Source organism: Schistocerca cancellata, chromosome 3 (genome assembly GCF_023864275.1).
Source record: "Schistocerca cancellata isolate TAMUIC-IGC-003103 chromosome 3, iqSchCanc2.1, whole genome shotgun sequence".
NCBI classification, from domain to species: domain Eukaryota; kingdom Metazoa; phylum Arthropoda; class Insecta; order Orthoptera; family Acrididae; genus Schistocerca; species Schistocerca cancellata.
Window position 1 is genome coordinate 917,797,085 of NC_064628.1, and position 23,410 is coordinate 917,820,494.

At 42.9% G+C, this 23,410-nt stretch overlaps 1 protein-coding gene across 1 annotated transcript; it reads left to right on the forward strand.

The window, feature by feature from the left end:
• Positions 1-1,706: 1,706 nt before the first annotated feature.
• LOC126175997 (reticulon-4-like) lies at positions 1,707-3,795 on the forward strand. The gene has a single exon (XM_049923110.1). The coding sequence runs from the start codon at positions 1,828-1,830 to the stop codon at positions 3,451-3,453; it is 1,626 nt and encodes a 541-aa protein (XP_049779067.1). The 5' UTR covers positions 1,707-1,827; the 3' UTR covers positions 3,454-3,795.
• The last annotated feature ends 19,615 nt before the right edge of the window (positions 3,796-23,410 follow it).

Genomic DNA, 23,410 nt, shown 5'->3' on the forward strand with positions numbered 1-23,410 from the left:
TTAAATCTTCAGTGCGGGAACATACACTTTTTATTGCATATTACGATTCTGCGGCAAAACCTACATAAGTTTTGTCTGAAACATTTTCTTCGCTTCTCCACAAGTGACGCTGTAATTGGAGGTACGGAAGTAGGTACACAGTCGAAATTTACGCCATTCTACTCAATGTCCCAATGATACGGGACACACCACCTCAATGTTGTGACCGTAGGACTGGTCAGTGTTTCATGACTCCTAACTGGAATCCCCATTCTCAACGCCGTATTCCCATCACATATCGATCACGGGACTACTCGACGCCCTCCTGTGTTTTCAAACGTAGTAACGCCAACTGCAATATACTTAGTAATCCGCTTTTCAAATGACCTTACAGAGGACAGAAACATATCTGCTGGAATCTCAGCACAGGCTGCCGTCGACCATGCTTCAAGACCTTTCAAACTTGCTGGTACAACTTGGCTTTTGAATGTCCCACAGAAAGAAATCCAGGGACGTCAAAACCGGCAACCTAGCGGGTCAATTAATAGGGTCACCGCTGGCCGCGGTGGCCGAGAGGTTCTAGGCGCTTCAGTCCGGAACCGCGCGACTGCTACGGTCGCAGGTTCGAATCCTGCCTCGGGCATGGATGTGCGTGATGTCTTTAGATTAGTTAGGTTTAAGTAGTTAGAAGTTCTAGGGGTCTGATGACCTCAGAGTCCCATAGTGCTCAGGGCCACTTGAACCACTTTTTTTGAATAGAGCTACCTCTACCTAACCCACCGACCTGTATAAACACGGCCTATTACCTCCCTTCCTTCAGTTGCCTAATGCGCTGGGTAACCATGCTAAAACTACATACGTTGTCGAACGTCCGGGGCAACATCCTGCAGCAGTTTCTGTTCCAAAAACGTTCGATATTTGCGTCCATTCAATGTGTCGTCGATAAAATACGGACCAATGAGTTTGTTCTCCACGATACCCGGCCATAAGTTAACCGAACAATGACGGTGACGGTCAACTTGCCGTAACCAGTGGGGATTGTCGCCACTCCATTAATGCGTGTTATGCCTGTTAATGCTACAATAGTTTGGCAAGGCAGGCCCATCGGAAAACAGTACTTTGGCAAAGAAAGTAGGGGTCGTTTTGCATTTGTTGACGTGCACACTCACAAAGCACTAAGCGGTCATGCAAATCAGCGATTGATGCAGTGACATGTGGTATGGATGATACGCATGTCGATGCAGTATTGTGACAATACTAGCAACGAACATACAGGAATCGCGGTATAATTGCCGGCCGCTTAGCCTGGGGATGTTTCCTCAATGAGTTTTTCATTCTGCAGCTTAGTGTGCGCTGATAAGAAACTTTCTGGAAGATTAAAACTGTGTGACGGACCGAGACTCGAACTCAGGACCTTTGGCTTTCACGGCAACGTTCGCAGAAAAGCTTCTGTGAAGTTTGGAAGGTAGGAGATTAGGTCCTGGCAGAACTCAGGCTGTGAGGACCGGTCGTGAGTCGTGCTTGGGTAGCTTAGGGTTCGATTCCCGGCGGGGTCAGGGATTTTCTCTGCCTCGTGATGGCTGGGTGTTGTGTGCTGTCCTTAGGTTAGTTAGGTTTAAGTAGTTCTAAGTTCTAGGGGACTGATGACCATAGCTGTTAAGTCCCATAGTGCTCAGAGCCATTTGAACCCATAGTGCTCAGAGCCATTTGAACCATTTAACGACATTTGACAGCTTCAGGTTAGCGGATGTGCAGTTCCGTTCTGTAACGTGAGTACGCCGAGTGGACAGTGATACAGTGACCGAACGTCTCAGATTTCGCCAGCTTCTGAAGTTTTAACGACCAAAAATGGAAACCTCTGCTACTAACGTGGAAAAGGATAAGGAGCATGCCAGCGACATCGTGTCTTCGGCAGTTTCCACTGAAGCAACGGGTATGCGACGAGATCATGAATCTATTGATGATTTTGAGCATTTAGAACCCGAATCTTCTCCTTTGTCAGAAACACCCGGGAAGCATAGTTTTGATGTTAATCAAGACATGAAACCCGCTGTCAATTCTGGCAAGGATATTGTTTCTTCTACTATTGTTGGTAAAGCTGAAAACAACCAGAATTCTTCAGAGTTTTCGCTTTTGGGTGATTCAAAGGTAGGATCTGTCGAAGCCGGCAACACGCCGGAGACACTTGAAGAAATTCCGCAAGCTGAGTTTTCAAACAAATTGATAGATTTTGAATCGCATGATGAGCAGACAAAACTCGACCCGAAGTTAAACGTGGAGCCTGAAAAATCCCTCTTTGCAACGACTGAATCAAACAAGCAGGCTCCCGAAAACTTGTTCGATCTACCCACACAGGACGGTTCTGGTCTAGATTTATTTAACAGATCTGAAATATCACCCAAAGGGTCTGATGCAAGTGCTATGTCCCAAGCGTTTATGGAGATGGAGAGAGGAGGGATGCGGGAAGAGAAAAACTTAAGAAATGAAGATATTCTTCAACCTGAAGTGCAGAATATAGAACCAAAAACAGACGAATTACCAAAACAAAAAACTGAGGAAAAGAAGCCAGCGGAGCCAGAGTTTCACCCAGCTTTTGCACACCTGAAAGATGAAGCCCATGATGATGACAGCTTCAAAGATACGGATTCCATACCAGAACAAATAAAGGCAGAAGACAAGTTCAAAGATTTTCCAGAAGAGATACACGCTTCAAAGCAGGACTTCGGTTTTCCAGAACCCAATGGACACGGTGATTTTCATGTGCCGGCACCAGCTACAAAAGGCAGTGAAGACAATTCTGCATCTGACAGGCTAGAGGACAAAAAAGTTAAAGAAACAAAGCCAGATGACAATGTGACAAAGCATGACTTGGAACTTGGAATTCCTGCCAAAGTAATGGGAAAACATAAGTTGGAAGAAAAATCGCCAGTCAAAACCAAACCCGAAGTAGTACCACCCACAATTAAGTCGGAAGCAAAGAAAACGCCCCCTAAAGTCGATGATGAGCCTGTAATAGCACCATTCGCATTGGCATCAATTGGCTTAGACGCATGGTTTAAGCCAGACATACTTCATCCAAAAGTTGTGGAGCTCATCTACTGGAGGGACCCAAAGAAGTCTGGCATTGTATTTGGAAGTGTGCTGGGAATTTTGCTGTCTCTGACTTATGTCTCACTCATCAGTGTTATTGCTTATCTCTCACTTGCAATTCTGACGGGAACAATTAGTTTCCGTGTTTACAAGACTGTGCTGCAGGCAGTTCAGAAAACTACTTCAGATGGACATCCATTCAAGGACATACTGGAACTGGATCTGACCCTGCCGCAAGAGAAAGTACGTGAGATGACTGACTTAGCTGTTGCCCATCTGAATGCAGCAGCACGTGAACTGAGGCGGCTGTTCCTGGTAGAGGACCTTGTAGACTCAATTAAGTTTGGAGTTCTACTGTGGTGCCTGACATATGTTGGGGCGTGATTCAATGGCATGACTCTAATCATCATAGCTTTTGTAGTCTTGTTCACCTTGCCAAAGGTATATGAAACAAACAAAGTGCAGATTGACCAGAACATTGATTTAGTGAGGAGGAAAATAGCAGAGATCTCATCAAAGATTAAAGCAACCATCCGTGTTGGTGGGAAGAAACCAGAAGAAAAGAAAGAATAAATACTTACTTTTTCAGACGAAATTATTTAAAAGTGAACTGCAAAAACAGCAATGAAATTGGAACAAAACAACCACTTTCTTCTGTGCAGTCATCATATATATTACATGTGTTTGAATGTCATCATCACGCAGTAATAAATCTTGACCAACTAAAAAAAAAAAAAAAGTTAGTAGAGCACTTGCCCGCGAAAGGCAAAGGTCTCGAGTTCAAGTCTCGGTCCCCCCCACAGTTTTAATCTTCCAGAAAGATCCATCGTTAGTGTTAACATTAAAAAATACACCCGTCGGAGGTTCGAGTCCTCCCTTGGGCATGGGTGTGTGTGTTGTCCATACCGTAAGTTAGTTTAAGTTAGATTAAGTAGTGTGTAGGCTTGACCTGTGCAGTTTGGTCCCATGAGACCTTACCACAAAAGTCCAATAATTATTATTTGCGTCCTATTGATGCAACTATGCTTCAATTTTTTTCACCACAGAGGAAAAGGAAATATTTCTTATTCCCCATTTGTTCTTTGCCTTTTTGTACTCATCTGTTTATAATGATGTCAAATGTAGATACTTTCGATATTACAAAGTCTCACTTTACAGAATTCATCTCCTGATGAATAACATGTCAAAACTGGTTTTTTTTTTGTAACATGACAGTATTTTATAATGAAACAGTAACACTTGAAGTCTGTTTTTCTTATTTACTGAGATGCCATCTCAAACTAGGACCAGTGACGTCGATACAGTGTGAATATTTACCTCCAATTCTGTACTACAAAAGGGGTATATTTGAATATATTTACAACGACTGAGCAAATGCACGAAACTGCAACAATTGCATTTAACAGTTTCATTTCATGATGTACTAACAACGCTGTCAGGTATAGTAAAACGAACCCGTATTTGTTCACTGCACAAAGCAAGTTGCTACAGTGTTGTGTCGTTCAATGCAGGTCAGACTGTTCCATTCGAACGCACTCGTGAGCCCCGTTATGAACCGGAACAACAGCTGTTATTTATCTGTTGATTGTTGTTGATTTTTCTACGATGTATTTCGAACACTGATATCCACTTTCAATGCAGAAGCTTTTCCAAACACTGTGAAGGTTTAATATTATTCGGGATACCAAATGCCTTACGAAGACCTGCTCCTCTGCGACCTTTGCCTTTTGTAAAGGTAAACCAAATTGGACCCAGTTTCAATTTCTTACTTTCTTGTGTGCACTTTTCTTGTCGAAAATTTACTAAATTGATACATCTTACTGATAATCTAACACTTCCAATCTTCCACTGATACATTCTTTAGTATCGTGATACTAATGATTTCCCAGGAACCTGATGGTTAATAAGGCGTTTTACATATTTTCTATACCAGATCAGTAAATGTCGTTGCCGGCTGGAGTGGCCGAGCGGTTCTAGGTGCTACAGTCTGGAGCTGCGTGACCGCTACGGTCGCAGGTTCGAATCCTGCCTCGGGCATGTGTGATGTCCTTAGGTTAGATAGGTTTAAGTAGTTCTAAGTTCTAGGGGACTGATGACCACAGCAGTTAAGTTCCATAGTGCTCAGAGCCATTTTTGTTAAGTAAATGTCATTAGTTTTACTATGCTGGAGGTAGCTCGAATTACCAACTGAATTTCTTGAAGTTACTTGACACGCATTTCTGGATCTGCTGTTTCTTTCACACAACTTGTTTCTCCTTTTCTTTCCTGCTTTGAGACAGCTCTTCTGCATCACACAAATGTTCGACGTACTTCTACCGGTACGGTTTTCCCATCACTCGTCATAGGTTTCCGACGGCTCCGAAACTACTTCACCTCGCGCATTCTGATTTCGATTGTTTGTAATTGCTACTGATATTTTCTGCTAATTTTATTTCTAAGGAACCTATTCTGTTAGCTCCCCATGAGATTCTATCCTAACTTATTCACTGCGAGAACTAATGCGACACCCACAAGGACTGCATTCAGCGGTACCAGGGTATATAATGCGCATTTGTACTTGCTGAGGGATTATAGTGTTAAATAGTTATAGTGTTTGGCGAACAGATGGCGCTCAGGAGGCCTGTCTGTGTATCTTCTATTTTGGATCTACGGGCAGTAACTGGCCTGAGTTTTGGGGTGAAAAATGTTTGCAGCATTCACTCTAGGTTACAACCATGCCGCACCGAAAAGTACATACACCTGTTTAACAGTTCCAGCCACTTGAACAGGATCGCATTGTTGGTATGCAGGATGCTGTATGGACACATCGACGGATGACTATACACGTTGGATACTGTGTGTTGGCGACGTGTCGCTGCTTTGGTCAATGGTCTGTAGGATATTCCCGCACCTATAGAGCATGTTCTGGATGTCCACGTAGTATAGACGCACATCACGATGGACACATTGTACGACCAGCGTTGGCAGATTGAACGTCATCCATTGATGAAATCCTGGTACCTATTGCACCTGCTGGAAGCCGTCTTCTTGCAACAGGATTAAGTTCACAGGTGCCACTGACCCGGGGTGCTACTTACACCACGACAGCGTCAAGCATAGCTACTCTGGTCTTGTGAAAGAGTTGATTGAAGAATGGAATTGCACCGTTTTGCTTCAGTGATGAGAACAGGTTCTGTCCGTATGCGAGTGATGGACGTGCACGTGTGTGGCTTAGACCTGGTGAGCTGCCTATTGTGATGTGTATTCTCTCCAGACGTCGAGGCTTCCCGCTGGTGCGTGCGTGCGTGTGAGCGTGTGTGTGTGTGTGTGTGTGTGTGTGTGTGTGTGTGTGTGTGTGTGTTTGTGTGTGTGTGTGCCTGGGGGGAACGGGGTGGCGTCAGTTATAACTCACTGTCACACACATGGCGTTCCTGCTGGGTGAAGAAATCAGTGCCCTATGCGCGTCACAGGCTACTGCCCTGCCATTTCTTCGACAGGGAGGTGATGTGCTTTTCAACAGGAAGATGCATTTCCACTCACTGTGCTGCGACGCAACGTGCTCTTCGTGACGTAGAAGAACTGCCTTGGTGAGAAAGGTAATCATTTCTCCGCCAATAGAACATGCATGGAACGTGATGAACCGGATCTTAGTCCTTGTCCATGGCACTGAAGAACCATTGCCGCCGACCGGAGTGGCCGAGCGGTTCTAGGCGCTTCAGTCCGGAACCGCGCGACCGCTACGGTTGCAGGTTCGAATCCTGCCTCGGACATGGATGTCTGTGATGTCCTTAGGTTAGTTAGGTTTAAGTGGTTCTAATTTCTAGAGGACTGATGACCGCAGCTGTTAAGTCCGATAGGACCATTGCCGAATTGCAACAAAATTCTCAAGGTGCCTGAGGCAATCTATCGCAGGACGCCTGTAACTTAGCAAATTATTACTAGTTGACATCTTGCATTGAGAGCGTAGCTTGCCGCGTAGCCGGGAGGAGAGCAGATGTTGGTTCTCACACTGTAACAGCTGACGCTGGATACTGGCCGAGCGAACCTTGTAGGCTACTTGACTAACCCTTCTTGCAATACGCTACACATACTCTCTGTGAATCTCAAGCAGTACTAATAAATATTAATCGATCTTTTTCATACTTAGTATACCAAATTCTATGGATAATACAATCATACAGCTAAAACTTCAAATCAGTAACTTCTATACTTTCGGAGACATAAATTTTTACCTAAAACACATGATAACCGTGCTGGCCTTGTGGAACTGAAATAGGGGCTGTAAAGAATTCATCTATAATATCAACTGAAACTACAACGAAGTCGATAGGTTCATATAATCTAATTTACTGGAATTTTCTTTAATTTCATTACCACGGATTTCTGATGTAATTAAAAGTACTTTGGGATATTATTATTTCATCGTGTTTCGGTTGTGTGAGTTTTTTGGTGAGACTGAGAGACTGAATTCAGGACTTACGCAAAGTGAGAATGTCCTGTTTCACTAACTATGTAAATATGTCCGTGGGGAAGTCGTTCTCCACTACAGGAATTTGTCCCGAATCTCCGACTGAGCTTGATTTTGTAAAAGGCAACCAGAAGGGGCTGTGAGTATATGAAATTTGTTTCTAATTTATATTGTGGACATGGTTCGTATTTTGTTTTCATTATATTTCATTTTGTGTCGGAATGACGAGATTGCTAGCGCAAATTACTTGTCGTGGTCTGATTGGCTGGCATCAGAAATACCGCGAGTGTAGAGGTGCTCGAGATAATGTGATTGGCTGCTTAACATACTAGTCAATAGGAATTCAGGATAGCCCGCGTGTTTGAGTAGGGTTTTGTGCCTCAGATTTATGAGTCGAGGTACTTTTCTCGGAATAGTTTATGTCTGTCTTCAGGAGTCTACCAGTTCCTGCAGTATCTCCGTGACGCTTTCCCATGGATTAAACAAACCTGTTACCATTCGTGGTGCCCTTCCCTATATACGTTCAATATCCCCTGTTAACCCTATCTGGTAAGGGTTCAGAACACTTGAACAATATTTTAGCACCGGTGGCACGAGTGAAATCTGCTTCTAAGAGTAATTGCATTTCCCGTGGTGTAAGTTAGTTTGCGTCATGGTCACTATGTGTAAGTTGCGGAAAAAAATGGCATTATGTGTAAGTTGCGTGAAGCTCACTTCGAATAAAAAAATGCTATCTGCCATTGAAATCAACGTAAAGGGTTGGGTCGCTACCAATTCTAGCCACACGACAAATAAAGGGTTTGGCTGAATCGGACTATTAATTAAGTGATCATAAGAAAAAGACTCATAAGAGAGCATTCATTGTACTATCACCCGTAAAGACTGGGATGCAATTATTAGTTTGATCCTGGCATTCTTCAGGTGAATCAAGTATTAAAATAAAGTAAATAATGCCTGAACACTGTACATAAGAGCAGCTTGCAGCACAACTCCTGAAAACAACATCTATTTTAAAGAATTTGTTTTAAATGAAAGGGGAACACTAATTATTTGACCTGTGCGCATGGAAACGCTATGGATAGGCTAAAAAGGAAACTGCAAGGTAAATGACATAGATAATAAGAGAAGTAACATCGGTACACAGGATAAGATTGGCGGCAAAAGTATTTATTCCTTAAAACTTTTCTGTAATGCATCTACACAGCTGCTGTTGCCTGGTAACTAAGTACAATTTCTTGTGAAACGGTACACGTGGTATGCCGGGACATAATTAAACCACGCAGCCGCGAAAAATTAACATTTTTCAGGAGGCACCTTTGAAAGGACAAAGGGTCTTGGCAGTGGGCCAACGAACTCTAATATTAAGTCACGTGGATGTCTTCCTGCGGACATAAGGTAAACGAGACAAAGAAAATTCATGAAGAGACAAAATTATCAAGGTTCAGGTAAGATTAGAAAGTATAAAGACGCAGTTGCAGCAGACAAATGTTCACACCGAACCGAGGGTGCCTTCTTACATATGCTACACCTTTGTGTTACGTTCTTCTTACGGATCAACGTCTACATTAGGAATCAAACTGAAAGTCTGCAGAAGCCTTGCATTCCTTACTGCGATGGGGTTAAATAATATTTATAAGATGAGACGTGAGACCGAAAGCTAAAATCTCCTCGCCCGTTATGAGACAACGCGCCTCGCTGTTAAACCAACTCACCGTCCTTCGAAGAGAGCTCGGCTGCATACCCTCGGCGCGCTGGAAGCAGGTCTCGCACGCGATTCCGTGGCCAGGAAAAAACAGAGATGAGGCTTCCGCCAAGAACGTAACACCGGTTTCACACAAGGAGAGAAAACCTCTTTGCCTACCTGAAAACAGCAGGGGTTCGCCATTCTTACGACGACCGCTTGACCCTTGGTAAAAATTGCTGTTTTGAAAAGCGCGCCACAGCGCGTAGTGTGAAGCAGTCTCCCTCCGTTTCTGGCGGTGGCGCCGCTGTGGCAATGGCAGCTTTGGTGTCTCCCTCTGGTGGGAAAGGGAAAAGGTTGCCCGTTTACGTGCATTTAACTGGCGCTATGAGCTCGCCAGTCTGTCAGCCTGGGTCAGTCTCTCGTCCCCAGCTTGCTAGTCTGTCTCTCGTCCGCAATTGTTATTGTCTGTCTGTCTTTCGGAGTGCTAGTATGTCTCTCGTTCGGATCAATCTTTTAAGCCAACAAAATGAGAGTCTTTCCACTCCGCCAGTAAGAGAACTCAGCGAGAGGTCGCCCGGTCGGGGCTTAGTTCCTGCATCTGAGTCTGCGTGCTAGGCCGCCAGTCTGCTCGAGTTTGCTCGGGCAATGGTCATTGGCGGTTAGATCGATCGGTTGGTCGGTAGCGCACTGAGACACAAGATGATTTGTCCGCCTTGAGCGTCGGCGTATGTGAGGTCGCCACATGAGTCCAGTGGGCCGCGGCGTATAGCGAGGCGTAGTGACTTCGCCGTCGACACGAGGGCAACAGGAGTCAACCCACGATATCAGTCTGGCCGGTGCGAGCTGCGACGCCATGAGGCGGGAGATCGGCGCGCGTTCCTGCGTCCGTTGAAGCGGCTGGCAGTGGACGGTTCGGGAGAGCGATTTGGGGGTGCTGTACCAGGTCCTCGAGAAATCGCATTTTCTTAGAAGTCAAGTGATTGGTGATATGTTGTTTGATTTACTATTGTTAAATTCTGCTTGTTTTCTTGGTGGGGTCACCAGCCATTTTGCTTTGGGGTCGTCCCACCATTCCTCTCCGTTTGCCCACCCGCGGGAAGGTGGTTGTTTATAAGTTGCGTGGCCCGTTTTTCCCCTGTGGAGTATGGGCAGGTTAGAGCAACCTGCGGTTCCGGTTGTTCGGTAATCTCCCTATCAATCTCCCGTACTTTAGTAGCTGCCTCTATTATGTTTGTCGGATTTGGTGTGTTAACGAATTTATTGCTTGGAATGTAACGGCCTAATATCTCAAATATGTTTTGATCTTTGGAAATTTTGATATTATCTGTGTATTGTAGAGCATCTTAACTATTGTTTGGCCAACCTTGTAGAATTTTGTATAAGATTGGATTTCATGGGGTTTTATTTAAATGATCATTTTGGTATATAAAGTTGCCACCCTTTCACCGTAAGACGTTTCTTAGAAGTTAAAATCAAGTGGCAAGGTTAATATTTTACTTGTTAGTGTTTTGTACCATTTCCATCCCTCCTGCGGGGGGTGCATAGTTTGTGTGCTTGTGTAAATTGTTAAAACCCTTAGTTTAAAGTTATCTGGTGTGTTGCAGATTTGCACCAGTGTAGTCTTTCAGAGGCTCTTCTGAGCGGTCGTAACTACAGCTGTGTCAAAAGGGAGCGCAAGGTTCTCTGCCCGAAAGCTCATACAGTCAAAACTTGTTACTTTCTGCCTCCGAATAAATTGTAACTTTGATATTTAGAGGGTGCTTTCTGATTACAATTTTAAATCTGTTTCTTTTTTAAAAAAATGCTTTTAGGCACTATTTAAGTGAATAAAATCCCCATTTGTTAAAAGGAATTTGGCTATGATTTCATCAGTTACGCCCTGGCAACTACTGACATGCTTACATAGTGTGATTAAATGTGTTAATGTTCTTGATGAATCGCTAGTAAATAAAATAAATTCTTAAGAATATTCTTTGAAAATAAATCACGGTTCACTGATGATTCTCTGCAGCAGACTAAACCAGCTTATTGCAACATGAAACACACCCACACTCACGCCTGCCAGAGTGTTTGTGTCACTGGAATGTAAGTAAAATGACAATGAAGGGGGACTCTTTCAATGTGTTCTACCAATAAGGCGAAGTCTACCCTCCGCTTTACCCACGACTGAACCTATGTGATTATCCACTTCATATCGTCACAAAGTGTTGCACCCATGTATTTGTATGCGTTGGGCGATTCCCACAGTCACTGACTGATATTATAGGCATAGTATGTTACGTTTTTTCGTTTTTGAGGTGCAAAAGTTTACATTTCTGAACATTTGGATCAAGTTGGAATCTTATCAATATCTTACTGAATATTTGTAAAGCTTCTCTCTGATGATAATTCATTATAGGCGACCGCATCAGCTGAAAAAAAGCCTGATTTTAGTATTAATATTGTCGGCAAGGTAATTAATATACAACATGAAAAGCAAGTGTCCCTGGAACATACTCAATGTTACTTCTACATCTGACAATAACCCTTCATCCAGGATAACACGTTGTCTCCTCCCTACCATAAAGTCCTTAATTCAGTCACAAATTTCACTTGAGATCCCATATGATCGTACTTTTGTGAATAAGCATAGGTGCAGCACTGAGGCAGAAATCAGGAAACACTGCATCTACCTGGTTGCCTTGATCCAAGGCTTTCAGTATGTCATGTGAGAACAGTGCGCATTGGATTACACATGATCGGTGTATTCGAAATCATGCTGTAGGGAACTGAGGGGGTCATTCTGTGATCCAAGATACCTCATTACGTTTAAGCTCAGAATATGATCTAATATTATGCAACAAATCGATGTCAAGGATAGTTGACGGTAGTTCTGTGAATAACTTCTACAACCCTCCTTGTAGACGGGTATTATCTGTGCCTTTTTTTAAGAATCGGGTATGGTTCTTTGTTCGAGGGATTACAATTAGAAGAGGGGCAAACAGCCGCAAATTCAGTATAGAATCTGACAGGGATTCCATCGGGTCATGGAGCTTTGTTCAATTTTAACGATTTCAGCTGTTTCACAATACCACTGACAACTATACAAGGTGCATTCAGTTTCTAAGGCCTCCGATTTTTTTTCTCTGGACTGGAAAGAGATAGAAACATGCGCATTGTTTTAAAATGAGGCCGCGTTCATTGTCAATACGTCCCAGAAATGGCAGCACCATACGGCAGATGGAATTTTACTGCCAGCGGCGAGAATGAGAACTGTTTTAAATACTTAAAATGGCGACGTTTTCCTTACTTAAACAGCGTGCAATCATTCGTTTTCTGAATTTGCGTGTTGTGAAACCAATTGAAATTCATCGACAGTTGAAGGAGACATGTGGTGATGGAGTTATGAATGTGTCGAAAGCACGTTCGTGGGTGCGACAGTTTAATGAAGGCAGAACATCGTGTGACAACAAACCGAAACAACCTCGGGCTCGCACAAGCCGGTCTGACGACATGATAGAGGAAGTGGAGAGAATTGTTTTGGGGGATCGCCGAATGACTGTTGAACAGATCTCCACCAGAGTTGGCATTTCTGTGGGTTCTGTGCACACAATCCTGCATGACGACCTGAAAATGCGAAAAGTGTCATCCAGGTGGGTGCCACAAATGCTGACGGACGACCACATGGCTGCCGGTGTGGCATGTTGCCAAGCAATGTCGATGCACAACGACAGCATGAATGGGACTTTCTTTTCGTCGGTTGTGACAATGGATGAGATGTGGATGCCATTTTTCAATCCAGAAACAAAGCGCCAGTCGTCTCAATGGAAGCACACAGATTCACCGCCACCAAAAAAATTTCGGGTAACCGCCAGTGCTGAAAAAATGATGGTGTCCATGTTCTGGGACAGCGAGGGCGTACTACTTACCCATTGCGTTCCAAAGGGCACTACGGTAACAGGTGCATCCTACAAAAATGTTTTGAAGAGCAAATTGCTTCCTGCACTGCAACTAAAACGTCCGGGAAGGGGTGTGCCTGTGCTGTTTCACCAAGACAACGCACCCGCACATCGAGCTAACGTTAAGCAACAGTTTCTTCGTGATAACAACTGTGAAGTGATTCCTCATGCTCCCTACACACCTGACCTTGTTCCTAGTGACTTTTGGCTTTTTCCAACAATGAAAGACACTCTCCGTGGCCGCACATTCACTAGCCGTGCTGCTATTGCCTCAGCGATTTTCCAGTTGTCAAAACAGACTCCTAAAGAAGCCTTCGCCGCTGCCAGGGAATCATGGCGTCAGCGTTGTGAAAAATGTGTACGTCTGCAGGGCGATTACGTCGAGAAGTAACGCCAGTTTCATCGATTTCGGGTGAGTGGTTAATTAGAAAAAAAGTCGGAGGCCTTAGAACTTGAATGCACCTCGTATTTATGTCACTCTTCTTTTCAGTGGTACGAGGATTAAATTATGGCAATTCTCCTGGGTTTTGTGAAGGACCATTTGAAAACGGAGTTCAACATTTCAGCTTTTGCTTTCTTGCCCCCAATTTCAGCTCCTGTCTCATTCGCTAGGAACTGGCCACTAACTTTGGTGCCACTATCAGGCTTTACATAAGAAAAAATATCTTTGGATTTTGTGAAATAACGTTTGAGTAGAATAACGGCAGAAATCGATGTGGGTGTACGACAAGTGAATCCGTTAGGATAGTTCGCCAAAATTTGGCGTAAATGGGCTATTGCAGCAGACGACCGACGCGAGTGTCCTCGCTAAAAGCACGACATCACCTGCAGCGCCTCTCCTGGCTCGTGTCAATATCGGCTGGACCCCAGGCGACTGGGCAATCGTGGCTGGGTGAGAGGAGTCCCGACTTCAGTTGGTGAGAGCAGAAGGTGTTGTTCGGTTGTGGCGCAGACACCAGGAAGCGCCATGGACCAAAGTTGTCAATAAGGCACTGTGCAAATTGGTGATGGCGTGGGTTGTGTGTCACGTGGCATGAACTGGATCCTCTCCTCCAATTGAAACTATCATTGAGTGGAAATGGTTGTGTTGAGCTACTTGGAGACCATTTGCAGCCATTCGTTGACTTCAGTTTCGAAATACGATGTGCCATGTGACGGAGCCACAATGGTTCGCGATTGGTTTGAAGAATATTCTGGACCATTCGAGCCGCCCGGATCGCCTGACATGAATCCCATTGAAAATTTATCGGACGTAATCGAGGGTCAGTTAGTGCACGAAGTCCTGCACCGGCAACACTTTCGCAACTATGGACCGGAGTGGCCGTGCGGTTCTAGGCACTACAGTCTGGAGCCGAGCGGCAGCTACGGTCGCAGTTTCGAATCCTGCCTCGGGCATGGATGTGTGTGATGTCCTTAGGTTAGTTAGGTTTAATTAGTTCTAAGTTCTAGGTGACTGATGACCTCAGAAGTTAAGTCGCATAGTGCTCAGAGCCATTTGAACCAACTATGGACCGCTATAGATGCAACATGGCTCAACATTTCTGTAGCGGCCGTCCAACGACTTGTTGAGTCCAAGCGACGTCGAGTTGCTGCAGTTCGCCGATCAAATGGACATCCGACATCGTATTAGAATGGATCCTTTGACTTTTGTCACCTCAGATTGTAGCAGCTGACGAGGTCTATCTAAGTCAAAAGGAGGTTTTTGAAATGATTATGGAAATCTTAAAAAAAAGCACTGAACATACTCTTTATGCGAAACATTGATAGTTACCTAAACATTTACAACATTATGTTGTATATTGTCAGTGAAGTGAATCACTGTTTATAGGTAGCGAGGTAGTAATGAATGTTGTTCATAATAATAATAATAATAATACTGTAAACATTATGCTATTCATTTTTTCCGCTTTCCGTAAACTCATTCTCAATTCTTTCCTTCGGAGGACGAACCATACCATGAAAATTAAATTACGAGTGATAACAACAATGGCATGAATTAGCGCTTATACGCAAATGCACAGCGCTTTGTCGGCGCAACTGCAAATCGATGCTTAATGACTCATGTCTCATTTGTATTATTTAAAATCATACTTGACACTTATTAGTATTTTATTGTTGATATTAATTTTCTTTTGTAGGGTAACACCAGCGATTTCTATCATTTAGCCGTATAGAAGTCCTACACTATAAGAAAAGAATAAAAATTTCAATGAGAAGGTTGTACCTGTTAACTTATTAATAATTTGTCACATCGTCGTTCTATTTTCGAGAGACAAATAACCAAAGCATTTTCTAATTGAAACCTATTTCTCTTCTTAGTTTACGTATTCACCATTAAAGAGAACGCTAATACACATAGGCAGGAAGCCACGACTGACACTACTAATTTAAAAGCGTCCCTTGCCAGATCTTGATAATATTCTTTTCGATTCATCCAGAAAACTTCGATCTTTTGCAAACTAAATTCGATCTGTCAGCAGCAAAATCTTTCAGTTTTACCTTCATCCTCGTGCTCTCTTCAGCCAGTTGTACTGACATATCCACAAGAGGATCTAGTTGCCGTCTAAATAAGCTTCAGATTTCAGTTCTACAAACTAACTTCACAGTTGCAAATTACGCAAGCTGTGTATCATCAACGAATTGAAAACTTCCTGCCACTGACTGGTCCTCTGAACGATAATCTTCTGGAAACAAGGGAAAGTCTCATCATCATCTTTTATAAAGACAATGATCATAAACCAAGTTTTGCGACGAATCCTTTGATTTTATCCTCGCTTCGTTATAATGGTTTCTTTTCTCCATTGGAGGCTCTTGTTTAAAATATTTACATGGTGAAAAGATCAGACAAGAATGCCATTTTAACAGTAAATTGGGTCACAAAAGTAATCCGCGTATCCAGATTTAGAATCTTGCAAGAATTCTAACAATTCAGTTTTGAGGACTCGTGTCAGTACCTCTTTCTATGGACAGTCACCAGACCTCTAAATGGTAAAGGAGATTTAGATGAATCGAAGATATGTCCTCACAAAGGAATCTAAGCAGTAGAGTTTGCATCTCTTTACCTATAGTAGACTTCACAACATATCATCTCTTTAAGAGCATCATTTAAATCAGAAATAAATCTATTGCTGCCAGAGGCTCTCGATGAAGAGAGCAGTTTGTCCATGAAGCATTTGCCACTAATGACTAATTTCGCAACGAGCCCACTTTTATTGTCAGTCTTAGATTTAGCAACGTAACTAAAAATGGCGATACATCTTTTCCAAAAATGCCTCTGAGCACTATGGGACTTAACAGCTATGGTCATCAGTCCCCTAGAACTTAGAACTACTTAAACCTAACTAACCTAAGGACAGCACACAACACCCAGCCATCACGAGGCAGAGAAAATCCCTGACCCCGCCGGGAATCGAACCCGGGAACCCGGGCGTGGGAAGCGAGAACGCTACCGCACGACCACGAGATACGGGCCATCTTTTCCAATCAATCTTGTAGTTTCGAGAGCCTTATAAACACTGGCCAGTAGTGTTTGTAGGAAGTGTTCTGCAAAATAAAAAAATTTTTATGACACTTTCGTCTGCTTCAAAGCACACAAATTACATAAATTTCTAACAATCTGAGCCATCTGTCGATTCATCAAAAATGCAAATCAAACTATGGGCGCTTTTCTAATTTTTTGACTAAATTTTCTCCAGTGACACCAGTCGTATCGTTTGGACTGCGTTCAGTGGCATTAAAAAAAGAAAGTGGTATGATTTTAGGCTTGTTTGGCTCCTGCTTACCTGATATAATTTCAGCCATACCCAGGGCTGCTGGCAAAACAAAATTCTCGTCAACTGTAGGCGGTTTCTTGCTTTAGCGACTCGGTATGTGACCCGGTAGTTACCTAATAACGCTTTCTCGTTATGTAATATTATTACATAATAATATTTCAAATAGGAAAAACAAATAAATAATGAATAACATAATATTATTTTTAGTCAGGAAAGAACAATACTATTTTGTTACCTGAATCCTAGTAGTTTGCTGCTGTTTACGGGTTTTCAGTTTCCTTTCGAAGAAATGCAACAGTTTACCAGCTTCCTTGTAACTTATTGTTGAGAGGTGGCACATATATTGTTATGGTTTCTTTCTCTCGCGTAACAATACTTCTTCGCAAATTACACATTGGGATTCATTATTCATTACAATAAAACCATTCTTGAAATAATTGTCGTCATAAAATCTATTTTTTTTTCGATTCTTTTGCGCTTCCGCCAAGGGTTTGGCAGATATTTTGAAATACTTCACCAATTTATGCTCGCTCAGGGCGAAGGGCAAAGACACAGTAATAACGTCTTTACTCGCTCGTGTACTATGGGACTTAACATCTGAGGTCGTCAGTCCCCTAGACGTAGAACTACTTAAACGTAACCTAAGGACATCACACACATCCGTGCCTGAGGCAGGATTAGAACCTGCGACCGCAGCAGCAGCGCGGTTCCGGAATGAAACGCTTAGAACCGCTCGGTCACAACGGCCGGCTAAAACTCACTGAAGACAGAGAAAAAGCGCACCTATGCGACCGCTGAACAATTTTCGCCCCCACGCCTCTACCGAGGGAATGTATTATACACTCCATTGCTCAATACTCTTGATTCCTCGACCAGTATAGTATCAACAGAAAGAAAATTAAATACGTTGCCTACGAAATCACTGACGTAATTTTATAACGTTCTGGGTAATCGCCAGAACTTTTTTACTTTGAAAGGGGTCGCCTATACAAAAATATAGAAAACCACTGCTGTAGTGGATAAGTCTCAATAAACTTGGCTGATGTCTGAGTTGTGGTTACGTTTGTAGAGGGGCGGCAGCGTGCTGAGATTGTAGATTAGAAAGGAAACAACAGGATTATTAGAGTCAAGTACGCGGGTGGTGTAAGTTGCGCTACCGTGGTTTACTTATAAATCGCCATCAGTCCTTGTATACATCCAAGCATGGCATACTGTATAAGAATTCTTAATGGAAATAAGTCCAAATATACAGAAGTTTGAGCGATGGACGAATTTAATGCTATTTCCTCCTGTGCTCCATGAAATTAAAAATCTTTCAGTGTAGTTATAGCTTGTTGTTGCGACTAGTTCATATTTTCTCGCGGACCCGTTACATTCGCACCACGAGATTCAAATGTCAGGTGACTTCACGAGCAGCCTCAATAACGACTCGACCGCTACGGCCTATCGGGAAATCTCCAGCCCGTTAGAACGCCAGTAGCGTTTTTCCAGGCCTAGTGTTTTGCATTTCGTTTTATATAACTGCACTCTGCTATAGGCCACCCATTGTAACTAAATACTGTAACAAAATGAAAAGGACTCTCCGTCTGCAGAGCGCACGAATTCGGATTTGGTCAAATTTTGGTTTCTTGTGTTTCATTACTGTCATCGCCTCGCCATTAACGCTAGTCAGTGATCTGGCTGAATGATGTTACGAGTATGGGAGGACGTTGATAATCACCCCTGTTGACTGGACAAAGTCAGATTCTCTACACCTCGCAATGTGGTTCAGAATACCTCTACTAGCCGTTTAGACAAGTATGATCCCAGTAACAATAGGACCGCGGCCATTCATCATCTATTTCGTCCAAATTGATGATATATACAGGACTCGGAAAAAAATGAAAATGACAGAAGTGAGACGGCCATGCGTTTAGACAAAAAGCAAAAATAGCATTTTTGGAACGGATCGGATGATGAGGCATGACCTATTTATGTTAGCGTAGTTTCCACGAAGTGCTTGGTGTAGCTGAAACACTGCAGAACAGTAATGTGGCGGTCGCGGGCTCGAGTCCCGAGGCTAACCTTCTTTTTCCCTTTCTTCTATTTTCGCTTTACTGATACTGAAAATAAAACGAAGTAATTCTCATTATATTATGTGTATTAATATTTTCATGAAAGGCATAAAAACCAAAAGTAAAGGAATATTTGGGATGGCAAATAAATTTCCAGGAAGTGTTACGAGGCATGCATGAGAATTTCGTATGTATACACAGATTCTTTTATTATTTTATGGTTGATGATTTGCACGTACTACGGGAAAACTATTCTTGGCCTGCAGCTGCCGAGTGCTACTGGGAGGTCAAAATGAAACTACCGTACGCTTTAATTACTACCCGTTCTTGGAAAGTTATTTGCAGATTCCTCGTGACCGCTACAAGTAAAATCCTTTCTTAGGAACTATTAGAAATGCCAAATTTTATTTTACCTTTCCTTTTCATTCAATTCAAGGATTCCAGTATATATAAAACATTGAGTACTATGTCGGGTTATTTGCGGTCTAGTAGCGGAAAAATGGAAGTTAAAAAAAATAAAGAACTTTCTGGGTAGAGACTGGACACCAAGACCCTCGAATTATTTTTCTGCAGTCTGTCCGCGGCGCCAGTCGCTCGCTGCTTGACAACGAGGTTAAAGTCATTGGTTCATGCTTCGCCCGACCCGTACCAAAGCTATTTGTTTTCTAAACGCTTGTCCGCCTGGAACTACTACTTCTGCCACTTCCACTTATGGTCCGACCTTCCGTATTACCCTACATCTGGACGAAAATGGAAAGGCGAGTAGGCGCGATTCCCTTGTAAACTCAGTACAGAAATCTTATATGATAATCATTCGAGCAACGACGGCTCCGTGAAGGCAAATAAAAAAATTATTTTTGCAGTATTTAAGCACTGTAGAAAACAATCTCGTACTGAAACACAATTATACGTTTAATGGACAAAAAGAAAAATCATAAAATATGTAGCATGGGAAGTTTGTACGCAAAAATATATCCGTTTTCTCGTAGTGAAAGGAAATAATTCTAGGATTTTCATCAAAGTTCTTTCTAACGGAGTGCACATTGGATTAATGAAATCCCTATGGCTGGAGAAGTTGTACTAAGCAGTGTGGTGCAGTGGAATGAATAAGGGACAACAGCGGTTCAAGGGTCATTCACATTTCAGACGCCCATGGTTTCCCTAAATTTCTTAAGCTAAGCCAGGTTGGTTAGCGGTCGATGTCCGTCCCTACCGTTCCCCAATCGCGTATTGTCTCTCACGACCATGTTATCGATAGGGCTTTATTTGAAAACCACAGTCACTGAGCTGTACAGTCATTAACATGGATAAATTAATGGCGGGACTTTAAACCCCTCTCCTCCCTCCTTTAGCGGATACAAGGTGCTGCTTCTCACGTCACACGGTGTTATCTGTAACTGACCGACTGAAATAATGAATTATAACTGGTTATTTTAGGTGGTTAACAGTTGTCTTTATCACTCAAAGTTATGGATTTAAGCGTTGACACAGTATTTAACGACGTTGTCGTATAAAGGTAACCTAGGTGAAATCGATATTACAGGGAACAGAGCTGTATCTGTAGGATGGTGTACCTAGAAACGCATGTCGTTTCCTTTCCGGTGTTTCATTCTAGCAACCGGAATCACATGAAGGGATGAGCGTTACAAAGCGCCACAAGAAGCTTCCCGAGTATTCTACTGTTTCTGCTCTTGTGAGACATGAGGTTATGCTTTGTGCCGAATTTTATGGTGAATATAACTGCGTACATTTTCAAAATGAGTCGCATAGTCCGTCGACGGTGAAGCCGTACTTAACAGTTCAAGCGCCATCCTATATCTTGTAACGGATGATCTTCTGCCATGAGATACGTGATATTTGCAAATGAACTGAGTTTCCTAATCAGGCTAGGCGCAAACTGAGACGCGTATGGCGCATGTGGCGCGACGCAGCGCAGCGCGCATTTTTGTAACTCCACAGGTTCAAATGGGACCGCGCAAACTGCGACGCGACGCGACTGGAACGCGACACGCGCCTGCTCCAGGTCGCGCGGCGTTGGGTTGTGGCACAGTTTCTCGCGCCCCGCGTCGCGCTAGCACCGTGGGAAATTTGAGGAGGGGAGCGGAAAAGTAGCCCGGCCATATGCTCACATCGGAACGGCGCATATGAGCAGTGGTAGTATTGCCCATACGATAAATTTTGCCTTACTGTGTACTAAATTTTGTTGCCTTTGGGTAGTGTTTCGTTTTTCGCCATTTAAACGCTCCAGCTTTCTTCGTCAGTACATTATACTTCTCTGTTATTTATATCTATATAGTTTTGTTCTGTTTCACTTCTGTAAGAAATATGCATATTTCAGTAACTGATGAGCCATTAGCCTTTGGAATTGTATCAAGTGCCTTCGCGATGTTTTCAGATCGCAAGAAGGGACAGAGGGTAGCGAATAAGGAAGCAAGGAATATTATGAAGCCATGTCATTAAGAAGCAAGGCAGGAAAGTAAAACAAGGTTATCTTCTCGCTGCCTAGTATGCTGGCGTATGTGTACGATCTGTTACAAAAATTTAGAAAGGGATAGTCTCCACAGGTGTGATCCCTTCGTGCTTCTGGTAAAAAGCGACCAAGATCTGAAGTATAGAAGTCTCACTGTGATTACTTGGATATGGATGTAATAATGTAATACAACACAGTGCACTGCATGCATGTGAACATCACATTTCCACTGCAAGTTAGAAACAGTCGAAAAGTAGTCACAGATAACAATGTTTTAATCGCTTCGCCGTGATGAGAAAAAGTATTTCAATTGTTGCATCCACATTATCAGCGCTAATAAACTAATTATACAACAGGCTACACAAATGAAGAAAGTGGTCGGTATTATTACGAAAGTAGGAATATCCTAAAAGATTGTTATGATTAGATATATTTACTTTGGTGAAATGTACTGCTGACAAAGGCAGATCTTCTTTCATGACAGTGTTTTTCGAACTCCAGCTCACAAGGCACACATGGCTAGCTTGTGCATTCCTGTCGCGCGCATTACCCTCCGCTGCTGATAATACACTGACCATTGTATTGTGCGACAGATCAATTGTTTATTTTTCTCAATAACAACTATTTTGTTTGCGACCACACATTGTCAATTTGGCAAGGCGTTGGTGAGTAACCAGTCTCTGGCATGTGCCTATCTTTCCGCCTGAAGGAACGCTGATCATTTTAATACTGCTTAGATCAGGAGAAGGAATAAAATCCTTTGGTAAGTTTCCATTCCAGTCGCTCAGTGTTAAAAATACGGTGCGTTACGGGGATTCCACTAAAATTCCAACAGAACTGGCAATCTATTTTTGTGTGAGTCCTTAACCTTTTCTCATTCTAAGAAGCGTCACCGTTTCTGAGTAACGGCCACATTTCTCTTGGTGACAGGTTCAATTGTACTTCCTTTGTCACAGTGTGATTTGCCAAACTCATCTCACAGCAGCTATTGGGACAGAATTCCGAAGCGGAGTGCCTCATGAAACAAGTACTTGGCAATCACGGGGCTCAATAGCTTAGGAGAAACCTCATAGTGTCGGTTTGCAGTAACATAAAAGCAGAAATTTCATGTTTATTTTTGTACTAGGAAGCTCTTGTTTCGCTAGCTGTCGATAACTCTTAAAAAATTACAGTCACTGGAGTGAAATAAATAAAAAGGGAAGTGTAAGTACGGATATATCGCCATAGATAAGAAAGTTCCGTGTGTTTAAGATTTGGCAAAACAATCTCCTGCTTGTGTGCTATCATTCGCCAAACTTTCGTTTCGATGTCTCGAGCGGTTTAGGACTGGGGTCTCCAAACCTTTCAGTCTGCGGGCCACATTGACTCCTCCACGAAGTCATAAGGGCCAAGATCTACGTAGTGGGATTAAAGCACCCTAGCACTCCATGATCACCGTAATGTAAGGCTAAAGGAAAGGTGAAATCGCAAAAATCTAAGGTTGTGGGAATAGCTAGCACTGAAACGAACTACGATTTTTATTTAATTACATAATTTTGATTGGTGGGCGTATCTGACCGAAATTCTGGCGTATTTTATTCTGGCGAATTTCACCGACAAAAAGGTGTCTCACTGCACATTCTTCACGAAAGCGTCCTACAAAGCTAACGAAATCTCAAAATCATTGTTTGCAACACTATTACTGCAAGACGTTGTAACCTCCCCGTGAAAATTTCTAAAGACAATGCTAATGAAAACGTGTGCCAAATGTTTACTTCCCACAAAACTGCATAATAAAAATGTGAAAAAATGTTAAGTCCCCACAAAATTAACGCTGAAGTGAACCTGATAAATTTTATAAGGGCAGCTGCGCTGACCCTCGGCCCTGTGCAATTATTAAATCTGAACAAAAAACCAAAATTCTTACATCAGTAAACTCCATCAATATCTGCTCTTGTTTTTCGGCACAGCTCCGTGCAATGCTGGCCCATGTTTA